General features: G+C 43.3%; 2 protein-coding genes across 6 annotated transcripts in view; one reads left to right on the forward strand and one right to left on the reverse strand.

The window, feature by feature from the left end:
- Positions 1-3,770: 3,770 nt before the first annotated feature.
- Positions 3,771-14,793, reverse strand: CSTF1 (cleavage stimulation factor subunit 1). 5 transcript variants are annotated; one of them, XM_019637327.1, is made up of 6 exons: positions 14,711-14,793; positions 12,037-12,237; positions 10,333-10,610; positions 9,984-10,181; positions 8,764-9,154; positions 3,771-5,883 (listed from the first exon to the last, which is right to left on the reverse strand). In XM_019637327.1, exons 2-6 carry the CDS (start codon positions 12,203-12,205, stop codon positions 5,624-5,626), a joined length of 1,296 nt encoding a protein of 431 aa, XP_019492872.1. In that variant the 5' UTR covers positions 12,206-12,237; positions 14,711-14,793; the 3' UTR covers positions 3,771-5,623. The 5 variants fall into 5 exon arrangements, with proteins under 5 accessions (XP_019492872.1, XP_019492868.1, XP_019492871.1 ...); XM_019637323.1 differs by lacking the exon at positions 14,711-14,793 and adding an exon at positions 14,537-14,684; XM_019637326.1 differs by lacking the exon at positions 14,711-14,793 and adding an exon at positions 14,506-14,684.
- Positions 14,794-14,997: 204 nt separating this feature from the next.
- Positions 14,998-16,258, forward strand: part of AURKA (aurora kinase A) — a 28,825-nt gene continuing 27,564 nt past the window's right edge. Inside the window, exon 1 of the mRNA XM_019637330.1 lies at positions 14,998-15,103. The gene's annotated coding sequence lies outside the window, so the exon portion shown is untranslated. The remainder of the gene's footprint in view (positions 15,104-16,258) is intronic.

Raw genomic sequence — 16,258 nt, forward strand, 5'->3', positions numbered from 1 at the left:
AAAAAAAAAAAAAAGGATGGAATTAGCAAGTTCCATTTAAGGAAAACAAACACTCACATGAAAGAGCAATGAGTCATAAGGGCTGAGGTTATAAGTGGCAGCTGGGACGAGCGGAAGTATTTTATCGTGTTAGTCTTTACAGATAAGACGCATCCTTGAAACGCACTACTGCAATGCACAGCGACACGGGAAGGCAAAGGCCCTACAAAGCAGCAGGTGACTTCCGGGTTAAAGGTCAGCGTGCCTCTTGGCTCCTGCGTTCTGGCTCTACCAGGTCTTCTGTGCGGATGGGCATGGGGCAGGTAGCATCTCAGGTGATGCAGGCGACGCTGCACTGCCAAGCTAAGGCTGAGGTTCATAGTTCCAGGGATCTATGAAACCCAGACTGGACGCTTCCACATACATACATACCCGAGGGAAAAAATTCTCAAAGAGGGTGTTCAGACCAACATCCTCTTTCTTCAATTCAGTATTTTCCAAAACAAAAATCACATATCCGTAATACTTGGGGGGAGGGAGAGGGTGAGATTAATCTGGCCAAACGGCCCAACTAGTTTCAATAAATAAACTGCAAAGAAGGGGGAAAAAGACAAAGGTGGAACCTGAAGATTAAGAGAGACCTAAAAGACACATCAAGTCAGGGTGTATGGGCCTTATGTGGATGCTAATTCAAAACAAATCATTGATTAGGAAATTTGAACACTGACTAGATAGGTGATGCTATTAAGTAGTTGATGTTACTATTTTAAGGTACACTGATATTAGGATTGTTTTAAAAAGTCCTTATCTGAGATATATCCTGAGATACCTACAGATAAAATATACCTGAAGTTCATTTCAAAATAATTCAAGAAAGGGGAAGTGGATAGAGGTATAGGTAAACAAAGATTGGTCGTGAGCTTGAAATCGGGGAGTCTGAGTGATGGGTACATGAGGATTCACTGTCCTGTACCAGTGACATTCAATTAAAAAAATAATGGCTTAAGATACAACTCACCTACCACAAAGTTCACCCTTTTAAAGAGTACAATCCATTTTTTTTCAGTATATTCAGTTGCACCACCAACACCTTCATTCCCCTCTACCTGAGCTGCTGGCAGCCTTGTGTATACATTTGGGAAAAAGTAAAAAAGAAGGATGGATACACTTGCTCAAGGTTACACAGTGAAATGACAGACAGAATGTGAACCAAAGTCTTTTTTCTAAAAAAAGGACTTCAACCAACTCAAGTTTGGACAATTTCCATCACCTTGTTGAACTGACAGCGATCCTTCCTGATACTGAAGGGCCGGCCCGAAGCTGACAGTACAGATCAGAAGGCTGTAATTTGCACGTTTTCTTAGGAAAAACAGCTTCAACCAAAAAACCAAAACCAAGACACCAAAGTAATAGAATTTGGCCCTGAAATTAAATAGACTAACTTCTACATAGAAACTGGAGCAGTTTTGGTGAATACAACCTTGACTTCTTGGTCTGGTATTTGGTCTCACTACGATTTTTCTGAATGAAAGGCCTTAGACATTGTTGTAATCCATTCGTATTTACTTCTTAAGGCAAATGAGTCTCCTAGGAGCACACACACAGGGCACTGAGTTCATTGTTCTAGGAAACTGGCTGGCTTTCGTAACATCCCGTTGACCAAAAGCTGCAACAGTCGAGTTCAAGGAAACCAGTGAAGGAGACTCTCATGAGGTAATTATCTTGTCTCTGACCAATAGGCTACTGAGAACGGTATTTTGGATTAATTTCCGTTTCTGAACAGAGTGAACCTGATCACCATCACACTTCAATGGCTCCTGATGTGCAGAAGAGGCTGCTTTTGTGCACTGGTTTTTGTACTTTTCTGGTTTTCATGTGGACTTCCAGATGTAAGGTGCCTGGAGTGGTGGTGAACACTGGGCATGTGATAGCTGACTTATTATAAAGTACAGCAGAACACCCACCAGCCTTAGAATGTCCAAGGCATTACGGGCTTGGCAGGAAATTGCAGACTACACTGCTTTCAAATCATCTGATTATTTGGCAGATTTTAACCTCATGAAGATAACTCAAAAAGAGCTCTTTTGGGCAAAGGAGGATTTCATAAATTGCCAACCAATTCAATCTACACACCCTCATGTAGGGACACTAGAGGGAGGACTGGGATCTTACAGCTACCATAACTGGGGGTGATAACAGTCCGACCCCTGAATTTGATCCCAAGGTTGAGCGGGGAAAGGACACGGAAACGCCCCAGGAGTGGAGGGGGCACAAAGCCGGAGAAAAGGCTGACGGGCGGTGGGGGAACAGGAACTAGGAAGGCTGCCTGCCGAGGGGCGCAGTCACTGGGGTGTGTGTGTGTGTGTGTGTTGGGGGCCACGGAGGGTGAACAATTCGCCAAAAGGTGACGGAAAAGGCTTCATCGATGCAGCCCCCCTGGAGGGAGTAGCAAGGCCAAGGATGGACACTCCAGAGAAAGGGCAAACGCACGAAGGAGGGAAGCTGTAGAAACGCTGCGTGTTTTCTCAAGTTTTTGTTGTTGTTCAAATGTACTCGGCCCCTTTTGAAGCCTCCTGATCCGGGGTCCCATTTTAGTTCTTCCGACTCACACATTGCGCATGTGGTATTCCTGTCTTCCCGTCACTCGTTTCCTGTTTCTACTGATTCTCATCACTGGCCGTCTCCTCATATATTTGATTGTGAATCCATGATTCTTAGAGCTCCCTCCGGGAGACTTGAGGCCTGGGGTTAGGATGGGTTCTTCTAGAGAACTTGTGCTGCCCTCTGTCAAGCCCTCAGGCCCACGACCACCCGGAGCGGCCCTGAAATCTCAGCTTGCTTTGCTCCCAGCTGTGTAGGGAGCTGCGAGTCGTTCCAGGTTCGCTGAAGAACAAACAGCTTGTGGATGGGATTCTCAGAGAAGGCCCTCCTCCATGCCAACAACACCCCAGCCCCTCCCCCGCAAACCCGAGCAAGTGCCCAGTCAGGCAGGGATCCTTCCTCCCAGGACGGGCTTTTGTCAAATTCTCCCTTCCACTGAGGAGGGCACCTTTTGAGCTCTGGACTTTACTAGGTCTTGATCAAAGTGCCCACTCTGGGGAGGCTCAGAGCTGAGAAATTAGGCCACGAGGGATTCAGAAATGTCCTTGGTGTAACTGGCTGGTGGCTCTCACTCCAATGACCCTCTGGATTTGTGCTTTCTGGTTGTTTTTGCCTCCTGGGAACCCCCTTTCTTGCTAGCTCAGCTATTTAGAGCTTAAAAATCAATTCTATCCAGGCCTGTAATGAATATCTGGTCTGCCATATATCCTCAAACGGAAGTCTCCCCTAAAAGTAAACGCCTTCCCCTTCTCCCAAATATGTTTACATTATGAGAAAAAAAGCTTCACTGATTGAAGTGCATGTTGAGGATGGTTCCGGCTAAGCTTTCATTAGAAAAGGAAGCTGTTGCTCAGAGGCATGACTTGCCTCACTCACTACTCAAGCAGTCAGCGATGGAGCGGAGGCTGCACGCTCCCCACAGAGCTGCCCTTCCAGAGAAACCAAAGATTAAGGCAGAACGCAGGTTTCTCTGAGTGATCTGAAGCAATGGAACTGTACTCGAGTTCTTAAATTTGCGGAGTAGAAGAGCAAAGATGCACAGTGAAAGGTGATTAAACTACAAAAGTCTGATTTCTAGAACGAAGCACTAAAGAAACTCAAAAGTACCAGTTCAAAGTCATAACTGCTGTTCGAGAACTTATGTTCAAATATGGAAACATTCAAAGCAACCTCCAAAAAATGAACTAGCATTAAGTTATATAAAAAAAGGTTTATTTTAGAAATCACATACCTTTAAAAAATAACATATTATTCACCATTTGAATGCTGAGTGCAGTGTGGTACAATTGATGGTGTGTGGATAGCAAGTCCGTTTAACATTCCTGGAATTTACACCAGTTCAAAAACTTACTGTAATTTTAAAAAGAAAATTATTTTTAAAAACTCCATTTTGGAAACACAAAAGTACCTTCATCTTGTAAATAGAAGTCCTGAAGAGAGATCCATTGCTGAAACTATTCCAAAAACTGGAAAAAGTAGGAATTATCATTTTAATTCACGAAGAGTTAAAAAGATCCAGAGGAGCTGTGTGGTGGTTCCAGTGCACGTGCCAGGAGAATACAGAAAGTTAAAGCACTCCTTTACAGTTTGACAGGTTGAAAGCAAAAGAAAAGTGAGAAAAAGGGGACGTTTTGTTTGGTAATTTTTTTTGGTATTACTGGTTATCCTTGTTCTGACTCAGGTTTCCTTTAATCTTACAAAAGAAGCACCCACAGATGGCCAACTTCAAATACTAGGGAATAAGGACACGAAATAAAAACAAATTTACTCACTATGGACTAAAAAATACAGCTCTTTGTAAATCTGAACCAAAACCCTGTGATTTAACATGTTAAGAACGCTTAAAAAGGTTTTATAGACCAAAGAGCTAAAATGATTCTTAAGCATGACTAAAGTAGAATTTTTACACAATAAACTTCAGAAGACTTTTCAATTCCTGTAACATAAAACAATTACTTTAACTTTAATCTAGTTAATATTTTGATCAAATTATCCCAGGTTCTATTTCTAGGTATTCCTACCCAGATCATGAGGTATTTGTATTTGGGGATAAGGACAAACCAAAGTCATCCCTGTGAGGGGAATTGGGGGTTTTCTGACCTAGCTAGAGCCAAATCCAGAGAAATCCTGTCACCTCCTGAAAAGCTCCAAGAAAAAGAAAACTTGAATCAGTTGATTAAAAAAAAAAAAAAATCTTTTGAGAACACGGTTGCCGTGTGCATCCACGATGAGTAGCTATGGTTCATGATGAAAAATAAGATTTAAAATTACATAAGAAGTCAATCGATCTTAATCATTTGGGAAGATAAGCAACACCTGAGAGCAGTGGTGGAATCACCTGATTTTGATTAGACTGGAGTAATTTCCAAAATTAGCTTTCCCATCAAGTGGTCATCTTCGAAGAAACACACCCACTGAAGATAAACACTGAGGTACTGAGAGGGTGATGTGGGAAGGAGGATGAAAGATGTCTCCTGTAACTTTTCAGGAAAACTGGCCATTAATTTTACTGAAGTGAAAAATGTGTAACACTGAAGTTGCAGATCTGAGCTTTATTTTCAGAACGATGTCATTTTAGAATAGAACTGATAGATTCTCTAAAATGGTTCTCCTATGGCACAAAACTCTTGGATTCTCAGAGTGGGATGCCCACATATCCGCCAAAATTTATTATGAAAGGAAACATACAAAGAGGAAGTGGAACAGGCACCAAAGATGACAAAGAATCCAATGAAAATGCCTCACGACAGGTCCACTTGAAATCTAGAAAGAGAAATGGCAAGTCCTGTATTTACAAAACCGATGAAAATCACACTGTAATAATCAGTGACTGCACAAGTGCGCAGATCTGCGATTCCCGCTTTTTCCACCATGATTCTACATCAAGGTAAAAAAAGTTTCTTTTGTACAAATCCAAGAAGGATGCAGAGGTGGCAGCCCACCTGCCAAAGATGGTTCGATGACACTACTGAGGCTGGCGACGGGACCTGAGAGGGACGGGGGCAGAGTCCCGGAGAAAAGAACCCTAAGAAGGCAGGCGGCTCTAGTCCGTGGTTGACCGCCGGTACCAAAACCTCGCCCGGAAGTCGTCGCTGCAGGTCATGAAGCCGGGGTTGGTGGGCGAGTGCACGATGCAGCGCACGATATTGTTGTGACCCAGGGACAGCAGGTTCCGGCGCTCGGCGGTCCGCGAGTCCCAGCAGCAGAGGCTGATGGTCCTTTCGTCAGGCAGCAGCACATAGTCCTCTGTGTGGTTGAAGACGGCCTGCGTCCGATGCACCTGCCGCCCGCTCAAGCCAGCACCTGTGCAGAGAGCGAGAGGTTAAGGGCCTGGGAGCAGGGCAGCTAGCTCTCAGAGCTCACATCTCAGACTCCCAGACTGTTCTACATTTGTTATGAAGCCTGTCCATGTAAATCAGCATTTTAAAATTGCTTAAGTGATACATATTTATTGTGCAATTTTGGAAATTTTATAAAAGTATGAAAAAAAATCACCGCTGGGCCCATCGTCTAAGGCACTTCTGTTAACATTCTGATTCACTTCTAGGTATGAAACCCTTTAAAAAAAAGACAAAACTGGTGCCACACTATATGTCTTTCCTATCATAGTTTAAACCAACTTTCTTTTGGGTACAACCTCCCATTTTTCTTACTGGCTACAAAGTGTCCCACTGTTTGGAAGCACCATTACTTCTTTTCCTGCGAGGCATTTAGTTTGTATCCAACAGTAAGTAACATTGTGATAAACATTCTTTGTATAGAACACATTTTTTCCTTAAGATTAAATTTCCTTAGGATAAAATTTCCTTAGGAAGAGAATTACTGGAATGTATGAACATCCGCTCTCCAAAAGGAAGCTTTATGCTTTTTCATGACCATGAAAAAAAGTATATTTAATGTTTAAAGTATGATATAAAACATAAAAAATGAAAACTGCCTGATAATTTTACACCAAGTCAGTTTTGATGACTATCCTTTCCAAATGTCTCCGTGTTGTACACTTGCCTGTAAATTACATAAATCAGAGCATACATCATATGCTGTTTTTATTCAATACTATGTAGTGGAGGTCTATGGAGAGGGAACATATAGCTTCATGGATAAAAATACAAACTTGGGTGTCACATCTGGATTCAACACACTAGTGATGTAGCCCGGGACAAATTACTTAACATCCCTAAGCCTTAATTTTCTCCTCTTTTTGGTGGGGACAATTAAAACACCTACTCCAAGGCTGCTGTGGGGATTAATGGAGGTATAGCGCACATGCAGCTTTGCAGTGTTTAGTGCTCAACAAATGTTACTATGAGTATTTTTAAAGGCTGCAAGCAATGAGGATGCCTAACAATTACTCAGCGCTTCTTGGTGGACATCTGTTGTCTAGCCCCCGCAGATAATGTTGGGGTGGACATCTTTTTACGTGTGCATGTGTACGCCAGCCCAAGAATCTTTTTAGGTTGAATTTCTAAGAGTGGACATAGAGAGTAAAAAATGTATTTAAAAATTTGATGTATGACATCAAGCTGCCCTTCAGAAATATTTTACTAATTGACACCCCTGATTTCCTGAAATGTTTATCAATAGGAGATAATAGCAATCTTTAAAACTTCTGAAATCTGATGAGCACAAAATGATACTTTTCCTTTTTATGTCTTAGGTTTACAGTGAGGTTGGTCATTTATCTTTCCCTGTGTTTACTGAACAGTATCTGGCACATGTCTATTATATTTCCCCCCCAGTCTAGCATTTTGTTTATAGTGTTTTAAATTAATTTTTAACATCAAAATTTCTAATGTTTACTTGGTAGTTTCTCCTTTTCCTTCATTATTTCAAGAGCCCTTTGAATTCTAACTAAACATTAGAACTGGAGATACAGATCTAAACGTGCTGACACAAAGGGGACTTAACCTGTGAATTAGAAAAAAGGATTTTGCATATAAATTCAGTACAATCTCATTTTAAAGTCAAATCCCAATTCTCCACCAAAACCAAGCAGCCCATTACACACAACCATGATATATTCCAAACGCGCATAAGAATACCAAACCAAATATAACAAGTTCTTCCCTGCAATGTGGCGTGCCTTCCTGTATACATTACACTCAAACAGCGGCTGTTACCTCTAAGGAGAGAGGGCTTCCCATTTTTACCAGCTCACTTTTTTATCTTCATTTTGCAATAAGCAGTCTTTGCATAGTAATACTTATTTTTTAAAATAGCTTTACACAGGAGTGTTTCAATGAAGTCACCCAAGAATTGTGGTAAAAAGGACTCTTCCCAACACTTGCTAGTTGTACCATCCCCACGCACCAGAAGCCAGAGCAAAGGAAGCAAACCGGTTCCAGCGTGCTAAACCTAAGGTAGGTCATGCTGCCCCCTGGTGGTTCAGATGTCACCAACTCTTCAATTTTCTTCCCTAAAATGCTCAACTAGCATAGTGACGCCACATAGCAGAGCCCCCTTCAATAGTGTTTTCTTGAGTTTTTGGTTTACAGTCATGGCGATTTTAGCATATGATACAAACATCTCACAACAGAGGAAACTAGCTAAAGTTGCCAGGAAAATTTTCTACCACACAGCAGCTATTGTTTCTACCAGGAACAGCAGACACAATACTGTAACGACATTCACTACAAATAGACTTCAACAGACTACAGCGATAAGCTAAATTAAAATTCATCATAAAACAAGAGCTCACAGGCACAACCGTTACCAATTAGAGACCTACACGAATTAACGGGAGAATCAGATCCACTTTGTTTCGTTTTCCTGTCTGAAGGGCCCGCTTTATGTCTAGGTTTAGGCTTGTGGTCTCATTTGGGGGCTACTTCTGCTCGCTTAGGAACGAGCCAAGATCTGTCCTTCTGTCCCTCATGTGCATGCTTACTGAGGCTCTTCTCTGGGCTGTTTTCATGTTTCTGTGGGAAAAGGGGGCAGGCCATGAGTCTACAAATGGGCCACCAGGTTCTCAAATGTCAACTGCATGGAATCAGATCTCGTTTAAGCTGTAACGCACGGAGAAGAGCAAAGGGAAGGAACTGTAGCTCTATTTCCCCGCTCTGCCTCTTAGTAACTGTAGCCTTGGCTGAACTATTTAACCTCTAAGCCTTGTGTTCCTCTTATCTATGAGTTCTGAAAACTGAGAAATGCCACAGAAATATTTAGTATCAATTTCTCACATACCCGTGTATCTGACCAGCGTTCGTCCTGTTGATATTTCCCAGAGTTTAGCTACAGAGTCTTTACCACTTGAAAGAATGTATTTAGAATTTTTAGAAAAAATGGCAGAACAAACTTCAGCACCATCGTGCGCTTTCTCAAAAGTTGTGATGCATCGATTCGAAACACCATCCCATAACTTGATGCAGCCGTCCTTGCTACCAGTCACATACATATTGGCACTGGGATTGTAATTGACGGAACAGATGGCGTCGGTGTGCTGGTCTTGCGGATTGCAAGAGACAAAACACTGAAATGTGTTGATATCATAAAGCCGAAGAGTAGGATGCTGAGTCCCAACAAGTATAAAGTCTCCAGAAGGGTGAAAAGAGATGGAGCGTAACATTTCAGCTTCCTGTTAGGACAGACACATTGACATTCAATGAGCAACTGGGGAACAATTATATCCATAGGAAATGGGGAAAATATCTGGCTGAAGCAAAGAATCCATAAAATAATGATCAGATATTATACAGGTATGACAAGTTCTGGAATACATGAAAATATCATTTGAACAGAAATTTCCAAAACTAATTACTGGTGAGATTATGCCCAAAACCATAGTGAGCCTCATTATTTGCAAATGAACACCGAGTGCTCAGGATGGAGTAATATCAATTTATAACAGGATACATTCACACATGATTAACGATTAACGAATGAAGAGAAACACAACTTGCACTAAGGAGAGCTTCTTTTATTTGTCCTAGGGCTCCAAATATGGAGTAAAAAATTAAGTTAATTAAAAAGTGGGAGCCACTGCTAAAATATCAGTATTCCTGAACTCATATTCAAAATAAGGTACCAAATGTCACTTTTCCAGAAAAACACCTGATAGTTTCAACTGAATAATTTTTATTCCCATGTTACACTTTAGCAAAGCCAGTTGTGCTGTCTTTATAAATGGGGATCTGCAACCTTTAGAGTGATATGGATTCTGAACGTTTGCTGCATGAACTAGGACCAGCAGCAGTCCTGACCGGTCAGAGGAAGTAGGCGCATCACAGCACAAAAACTGTGTGCCAATGAAATCTGCTCCACATGCCACCATGTGGCATGCGACCTCGTTGCTGTCCTTGTTGCTAGGATGATCACTGACACTAGTTTTAAAAGAGAACAGTCATACAATAGCTCGTTGTATTTAAGGAAAAACACCGTAAAGCTTCTTCCCAAACATTCCTGACCTGAATGTATTTGAAGGCTCTTTTTGCAGATGGTTTGGAATAATCAAATAATTTAAGCGTGTAATCCCTTGAACCAGAAGCCAAGATCTGTTCTGTGGGGTGGAAGGCGAGACATGTGACTTCATCCACGTGGTCATAGAGAGTCCGAATCACTGGGTGGTTTTCCATATTCTGTTGCGCAGTCTCGTTCATCATGACCTAGACCGACAAAAGAGATGCGCAAAACGTAAAACCTGACTCCACGCACGCAGCCTACAACTCCGCTTAGTGAAAGCTGGTTTAAACCAGTCTCTCATTTTTCCATGAATGAACAAAAGGCAACAAGTAAGTGTGGTGCAGGGATTTTTACCTCTATTGGCATGGCACTTTTGGCCAACATTCTCTCTGTGTCGAGTATCTTAATGGATGCGTCGGCAGAGCCAGTGGCTATTAACTGCCCATCTCTACTATAGGTAGCTACACGGCATGGCCCTTTATGGGATGTGACGTAGCAGGTTTCGTATTCTGAAGCCTCTGGGGACATAGTCTGGACATCTGCATCGAATTCCAGGTCAATCCCTGTGCCCGGGGCAACTGTATCTGAACGACCAATTGCATACTGAACTGCGGTATCATCATTTTCCATTCCTGAAAGAAATAAAAATTAAAGGGCATGAAAAATGTATTTTAAAAGGGCAAGACAAAGTTCTGGGTCTAAAATTGGGAAAGATGTTTGCCAATGTTGACGGAAAAATGTATTTTAAAAGGGCAAGACAAAGTTCTGGGTCTAAAATTGGGAAAGATGTTTGCCAATGTTGACGTACTATGTTGTGGGGGCACATGACTTAATACTTTACAAAACTAGGTATACCGACCAGGGCGCATGCATGGAGAAGACATTGTAAGGCAATACGGGTTAGGCTTCAACAGGCAAAGTCATCGCCCCCCAGTTTTTGCCTCTAAAATTCTCTACCTTAACTACAGCTACAGAAGCTAAAAAAAAAAAAAGCGTTTGGTATGTAAATTGTCCAGTTTTTCCCATTCTGGATTTTAATATTTTTAGTGTTGAGATGTTAGCAGCTGTGATGCTCATTAAATCAGATGAATTCTTAGTGTTAATGATATTAAAACATATTTGAAAGAATGCTATTTTATCAGCATGCAATTTTAAATTTAAAAATAATTCACATATCATATAAACAATGTTTTCTAGCAGAGTAAAATATCCAGATAAAGGAAAACAATGACCTTCTATTGCCCAGAGATAATTACTGTTACCATGGCAGCTTGAATTCTTCTGGACCTCTCTCCATGCACAAAGTTGTTTCACTTCTTAAAAACAGAACCACACTACATAACGTGTTGCCCTAAGTGTTCATTTATTCATACAGAATAAACATCTGGCCAGTATAACAAATGTTCATCTACATCAAGCTGTTAGATCCAAATTTATGGATATCAGGACATTTATAACTAATGACATACTGTTGTGCATTTCAGTTGTATTCACTTTATTTCCTCAGGACAAATTCTCACACTTGGCCCTGCCAAGTGAAAGGGTATATGCATGTTTGGTAATTCTGTGTTTTCCTGAGTGGTTTTTTCCATGACCCAGGCAAGCACCAGGATACACTGTCCAATAAGACAAGGTCCTGATCTTGAGCTTGCACTTTTTTTGAATGGGAACGTATGGATCGTGTCGAAAACAACCCAGAGCAATAAAGAAAATTTCAGACAGCAATTCTGCTAGGAAGGAAATGTGACTGTTGTAGAGAAATGGGAAGATGGTGGGGTTATTTTAGAAGAGGTCAAGAGGACTCAGAGATGACAATTTGAACTGAGACTTGAAGAAATAGCACATGACAGAATGCTCCGGATAATTTGCATCAAGATCCTGAGGCTGAACCAGCTCGAAGTCTTCATACTTTGGACTATCCTTACTCCTTCAGCACCTAACGCTGTACTTGACACATATGAGGCACTAAAACTAAGTGGAAATATCTTGACAAATTCTGATGTGTGAAAACATCTGCAACCTTGTCATGGAATCAATGAATGTGCATTCCCAAGCTACCTAGTTTGATGAGATGCAGGAGCTGCTCTGAGGGCGCACACACAGACTGAGGCTTGATTTCGTTGATGAGGCCGTTGGCAATGCTGATGTAGCCGTCATAGAGCAGCTGGCTAATGATCAGCTTGTAGAGCTGCTGGCGGTCCTTCAAGCCTACTTTGGTTCTGTACATCTTGAAGAAGAGGAAGACAATTTCCCTGCCAGCTGCAAGAGAAAATGGGGGTGCTAGTGAAGGGGAGAGGCATGAGTAAATCACAGAAGCAACAAAGAAATCAGGTCAGATCTGCGGGTCGTCAATCACAGCTCTACCACCTGCATTATCTTTGCTCAGCGACCTCGTTTCTCAGAGATCAGATTCCTCAGCTGTTAAATCAGTTAGTGAAGGTTAAAGAAGATAGTGCATGTAGGGTATTTCTTCTCTGCCGAACTACCCACTTGTGAGTTTTATTTTCTTGCTATCCCAGAATTTCCACTTCTTCAGCTAATAAAACATTGACTGGCGTTTGCAACAGGTAAGATAGCTGCTCTTGTTGGATGTCTAGATACTACTGTTTTTACCAGCTGAGCTGTATGTTTGCTAATGTCAGTTGTATTCATTCTTAAAATGTTTCAAAGCAACTGAGGTTAAATCATACAATTTAATTAAACAGTAAATAAAATATGAGGGCAAACAAGCTACTGTGCTATGAAAACTAAGTCAAGTTGAATGCTTTGGAAAGATTCAAAGGTGAATTGCTTAATAAACTATCAGCAAATAGCATATGGCCAAAACAGCCATAAAAAATGTAAAAAAAAAAAAAAGTAAAAATCTGAAGGATTGTACACTTAGATTGATATATAAGTGTTTAAGTTCTCCCTTAGTCTTAGAAAGTGAAGCAGAAAATGGTAGATGATGGTTTCTTGTTTAATGCAAAAGAAAAAAAAAAAGGACTCTAACTGGTGGACACGATTAGATAATTTGATTATCAAAAGTCAATGTGTGTATGCATGTGTACATCTGGGCAGATATCAGAAGGCTAGAGGAGCCTGGGGATGGCAATAAAGACTAAAAGTCACATGCAATTATGGCAGAGAAGAAAACTGGAAGGAGAGCACGGGAGAGAGACGAATACGAGGAAGGGCAGTGCGTGAGCAGGAACACTAGTACTCCTGGTATCGCTGTGCTTCACAGGGGTGATTCTGAAAGGGGGCGTTTTATAGGAAAGGGGTGGGAAGCCATGTTTTTTAACTACACAACTCCCTCTGGGGAATTACTGAGGCTCCCGATCCTAAGAGCTAACATCCACCAAGTCCTTACCATGTCGTATCTCATGTATTCCGTAACATCATCCTATAAAGGAGGTCCTGTAATTGTGTTTACAGAGGAGGAGGGGAAATAACTTGCCCTAGGTCTCACAATTAGTGCCTGGAGGAACCAGGACTAGAACACAAGCGGTTTGACTCTATTGACAGAGACAGTTATTCCTAACCACTTCTTGTGATGCTCCTTATAAACTTAATGATAAACTAGCTAAAATTTACTGGCCACTCAGTCCAGTACATAACACATCTTGTAAGCAACGAATTCATTCAATTACCTCATTCAATCCTCATCTAATCCTATTTTAGAGACAGGCAACCTGAGGCCCAGAGAGATTTAACTCACCCAGGATCAAACAGCTTGTAAATGGCAGCGCCTGGACCCTAACCCAGACTATCTGACCCCAGGGCCCGAGTTTTTATTGTGCTGTACTTATGGGCGTTAATAACAACAGCTAACATTTACTAAGCACTTGCCAGACGTCACGCTAAGTACTTTATAAGCATTTATTAGCTCATTGCATAAAATCATTCAATGTATTTAGGTACAGGTAGAAACAAATGTATATAAATCGACGCTTGTGTAGACAACACTAGGAAACAACAGAAATGACGAAACTGGATCAGAGGTTAAGAGACCCTCCGAAAGTAAAACGTGGTTGAGTAACTCGTCCAAGGTGAAAGTGGCCGTCAAGACCGTCCACACCAGAGCCCAGAACCTAACCGCTTTCTATCCCGTCTCTCTACTCGTGCCAGGAGCGTCACGAGGTGTACAGAGATTTAAAAAAAAAAAAATTAAAGAGAGGACGAGTCCCGCTTCTCAACTCCCATTGAAAGTTTGTTCGCTGGGCTAGTAAGCGCCTACTTACCACCCCCGATTTGCAGGTGAGGACGCCCAGGCCCGAGGACAGGAAGAACCCAACCCAGGAGCTGGAAGAGGGACCCGGGAGAGAACACAGGCGGCCCGTCACTTGACGCTCCGCTACGGTCCCGACACAGAGGCAAACTAAGGATGGAGTGAGGGCGGGAGCGAGGCCTGTGAGCAGGAGGGAGGGGGTGTGCAGGCCCAGCCTGGCAACTCAGGGCGCATGCCACCTCGCTCACTATCGACCCTTCCCGCCTCACCCCAATCCCTCCCATGGTCCCCTAGAGACCCCAGCCGACAGCACCTGCCTCTCTCCACGTATCCAGGCCCCCCCCGTACCCGCTAGTCCGGTTCTCACGGTGTTCTGCTCACTCCTAGAAAAATGGAGGCGCGAATCCTGCCCGATCGATCACTCCGAGCGCACCTTCATTGCGCACGCGCAAAGGGCGCCGAACCGAGCGCTGCGCTATCGATCGGCCCACTCTCTCCTGTCCGATTCGCCATCTTACTTACTGGCGCCTTTAAGGGGTCCGTCCGTTCACCTCCTCCGTGCTTATCTCCTATGAGACAACCCTGAAGCCAAGGGGCTTCTGTCTCACAGATAAAAATCGCGCCCGGGAGAGCACGGCGGGCGCTAGAACAGCCGCAGTTCTGCGGGGCCGTTGGCTCCACTACTTCCGGGACCTTACGGAGCAAGTGCGCCTGCGCGCCGTGTCTGCCTTCCTTGGCCATGACTCAATCCGTAGAGTTGGCTGTAAACCAATGAAAATGCAGCGCCTCTCCAGCTCAGGCCAATCAGCTTTCGGATTTGAGAGTTTAACTCCTATTTAAAATGACTCTTTGACTCCTAACGGCTGGACTCTCGGGAGGACTCGGCGGTTTTGGGTCGGAGGCGAAAGCCAACAGGTGCCTAGGCATTGGTGCCCCTCGGTGAGGCGGGCGGGCAAGGGCGGCCGGACTGGGTGGGAAGGAAGCGAGCACTGGGGCCGCGAGGCCGGGGATGGAAGAGTCGGGGTGAGAAGGCCTCCCTTGGTCCCCCGTCCCCCTTGTCCCTCCTGTCGTCCTCTCTGTCCCCCTTTCCCTGTCCTCCGTCCCCCTCCCCCCCGTGCTTTGCAAACGCTCTCCCATCTATCTGCTGCTGGGTAGCCAGGCTCCCTGTAAAATGCCGCTTAGTGTTAATGGGGTTGTTGGTGGGGGCGCTTTCTGTTGAGATTCTCCTATTCAGTGAGCACCTGAGTAAGAAAAAATGCAGAAGGTTTTTGCTGTCTTGGAGTTTATGTTCTAGTGGGGTTGGGGAGACAGACGACGAACTAGCGAGGGTAACTTCCAATAATGACGAGGGTTGGGAAAGAAAGCAGACAGTATGTGTGCGGTACTTGGGATAGAATAGCCAGGAAGGGCCCTTGCCCTGGCTAGGTGGACGAGTGGGTGAATCAGTGATAACCTCGCAGAGGCCTTCCTGGGCTAATGCTTTTCAAACCTTAGACCACCTACATCCAGATTACTTGGGCGTTTTTCTTAAACGTATAGACCCACCCAATGAATCAGAAGCGCTTGGGCATAGGACTCAGGTGTCTATTTTTATCAAGCTCTCCGGGTGGTACTGATGTTTCTTTGAGAACTAGTGATCTAGCCCAGTGCATCTGGGGATGTTGGTAAAATGCAGGATGGTTTGTTAGGTCTGGGGTTGGGCCCGAAAGTCTCTCTTTCTAACAACTGCCCTTGAGATGTGGATGTAGCCACTGCTCTCGACTTCTGATTCTCCTCCTCAACTTCCCTTGTTTGAATTAAATGCTTGTCAGCAATACAACTCATTTCGTTTCCTCCCCACCCCTCTTCATTTATGCAGATATTGGTAGGTTCCATGAAGGAAGGAAGAGTCTAAGCCCACAGTGCTATTGGATGGAACAGTTTTCCTGTTTAGAAAGGCAGGAGCTCTGGTTTGAACTGCAGGGATCTCGTGAAGGTCATCTGCTCAGTGACTCCTGAATGAACTTGGCGCTAGACCAGAATCACCTGAGAAGCAGTCTTCCCGGTGTTCTCTTCAGAATTTCTGGATCA

The sequence above is a fragment of the Hipposideros armiger genome, unplaced genomic scaffold (assembly GCF_001890085.2).
Source record: "Hipposideros armiger isolate ML-2016 unplaced genomic scaffold, ASM189008v1 scaffold_32, whole genome shotgun sequence".
Classification (NCBI taxonomy): domain Eukaryota; kingdom Metazoa; phylum Chordata; class Mammalia; order Chiroptera; family Hipposideridae; genus Hipposideros; species Hipposideros armiger.

Coding starts and splice junctions, on each gene's coding strand:
- CSTF1 (XM_019637327.1), bottom strand. CDS start 12,205: ATGTACAGAACCAAAGTAGGCTTGAAGGACCGCCAGCAGCTCTACAAG. Junction 10,611..12,036: donor CCTGCATCTCATCAAACTAG/GTAGCTTGGGAA, acceptor TATTTCTTTCAG/GAATGGAAAATGATGATACC. Junction 9,155..9,983: donor GAGCCTTCAAATACATTCAG/GTCAGGAATGTT, acceptor CTGTCCTAACAG/GAAGCTGAAATGTTACGCTC.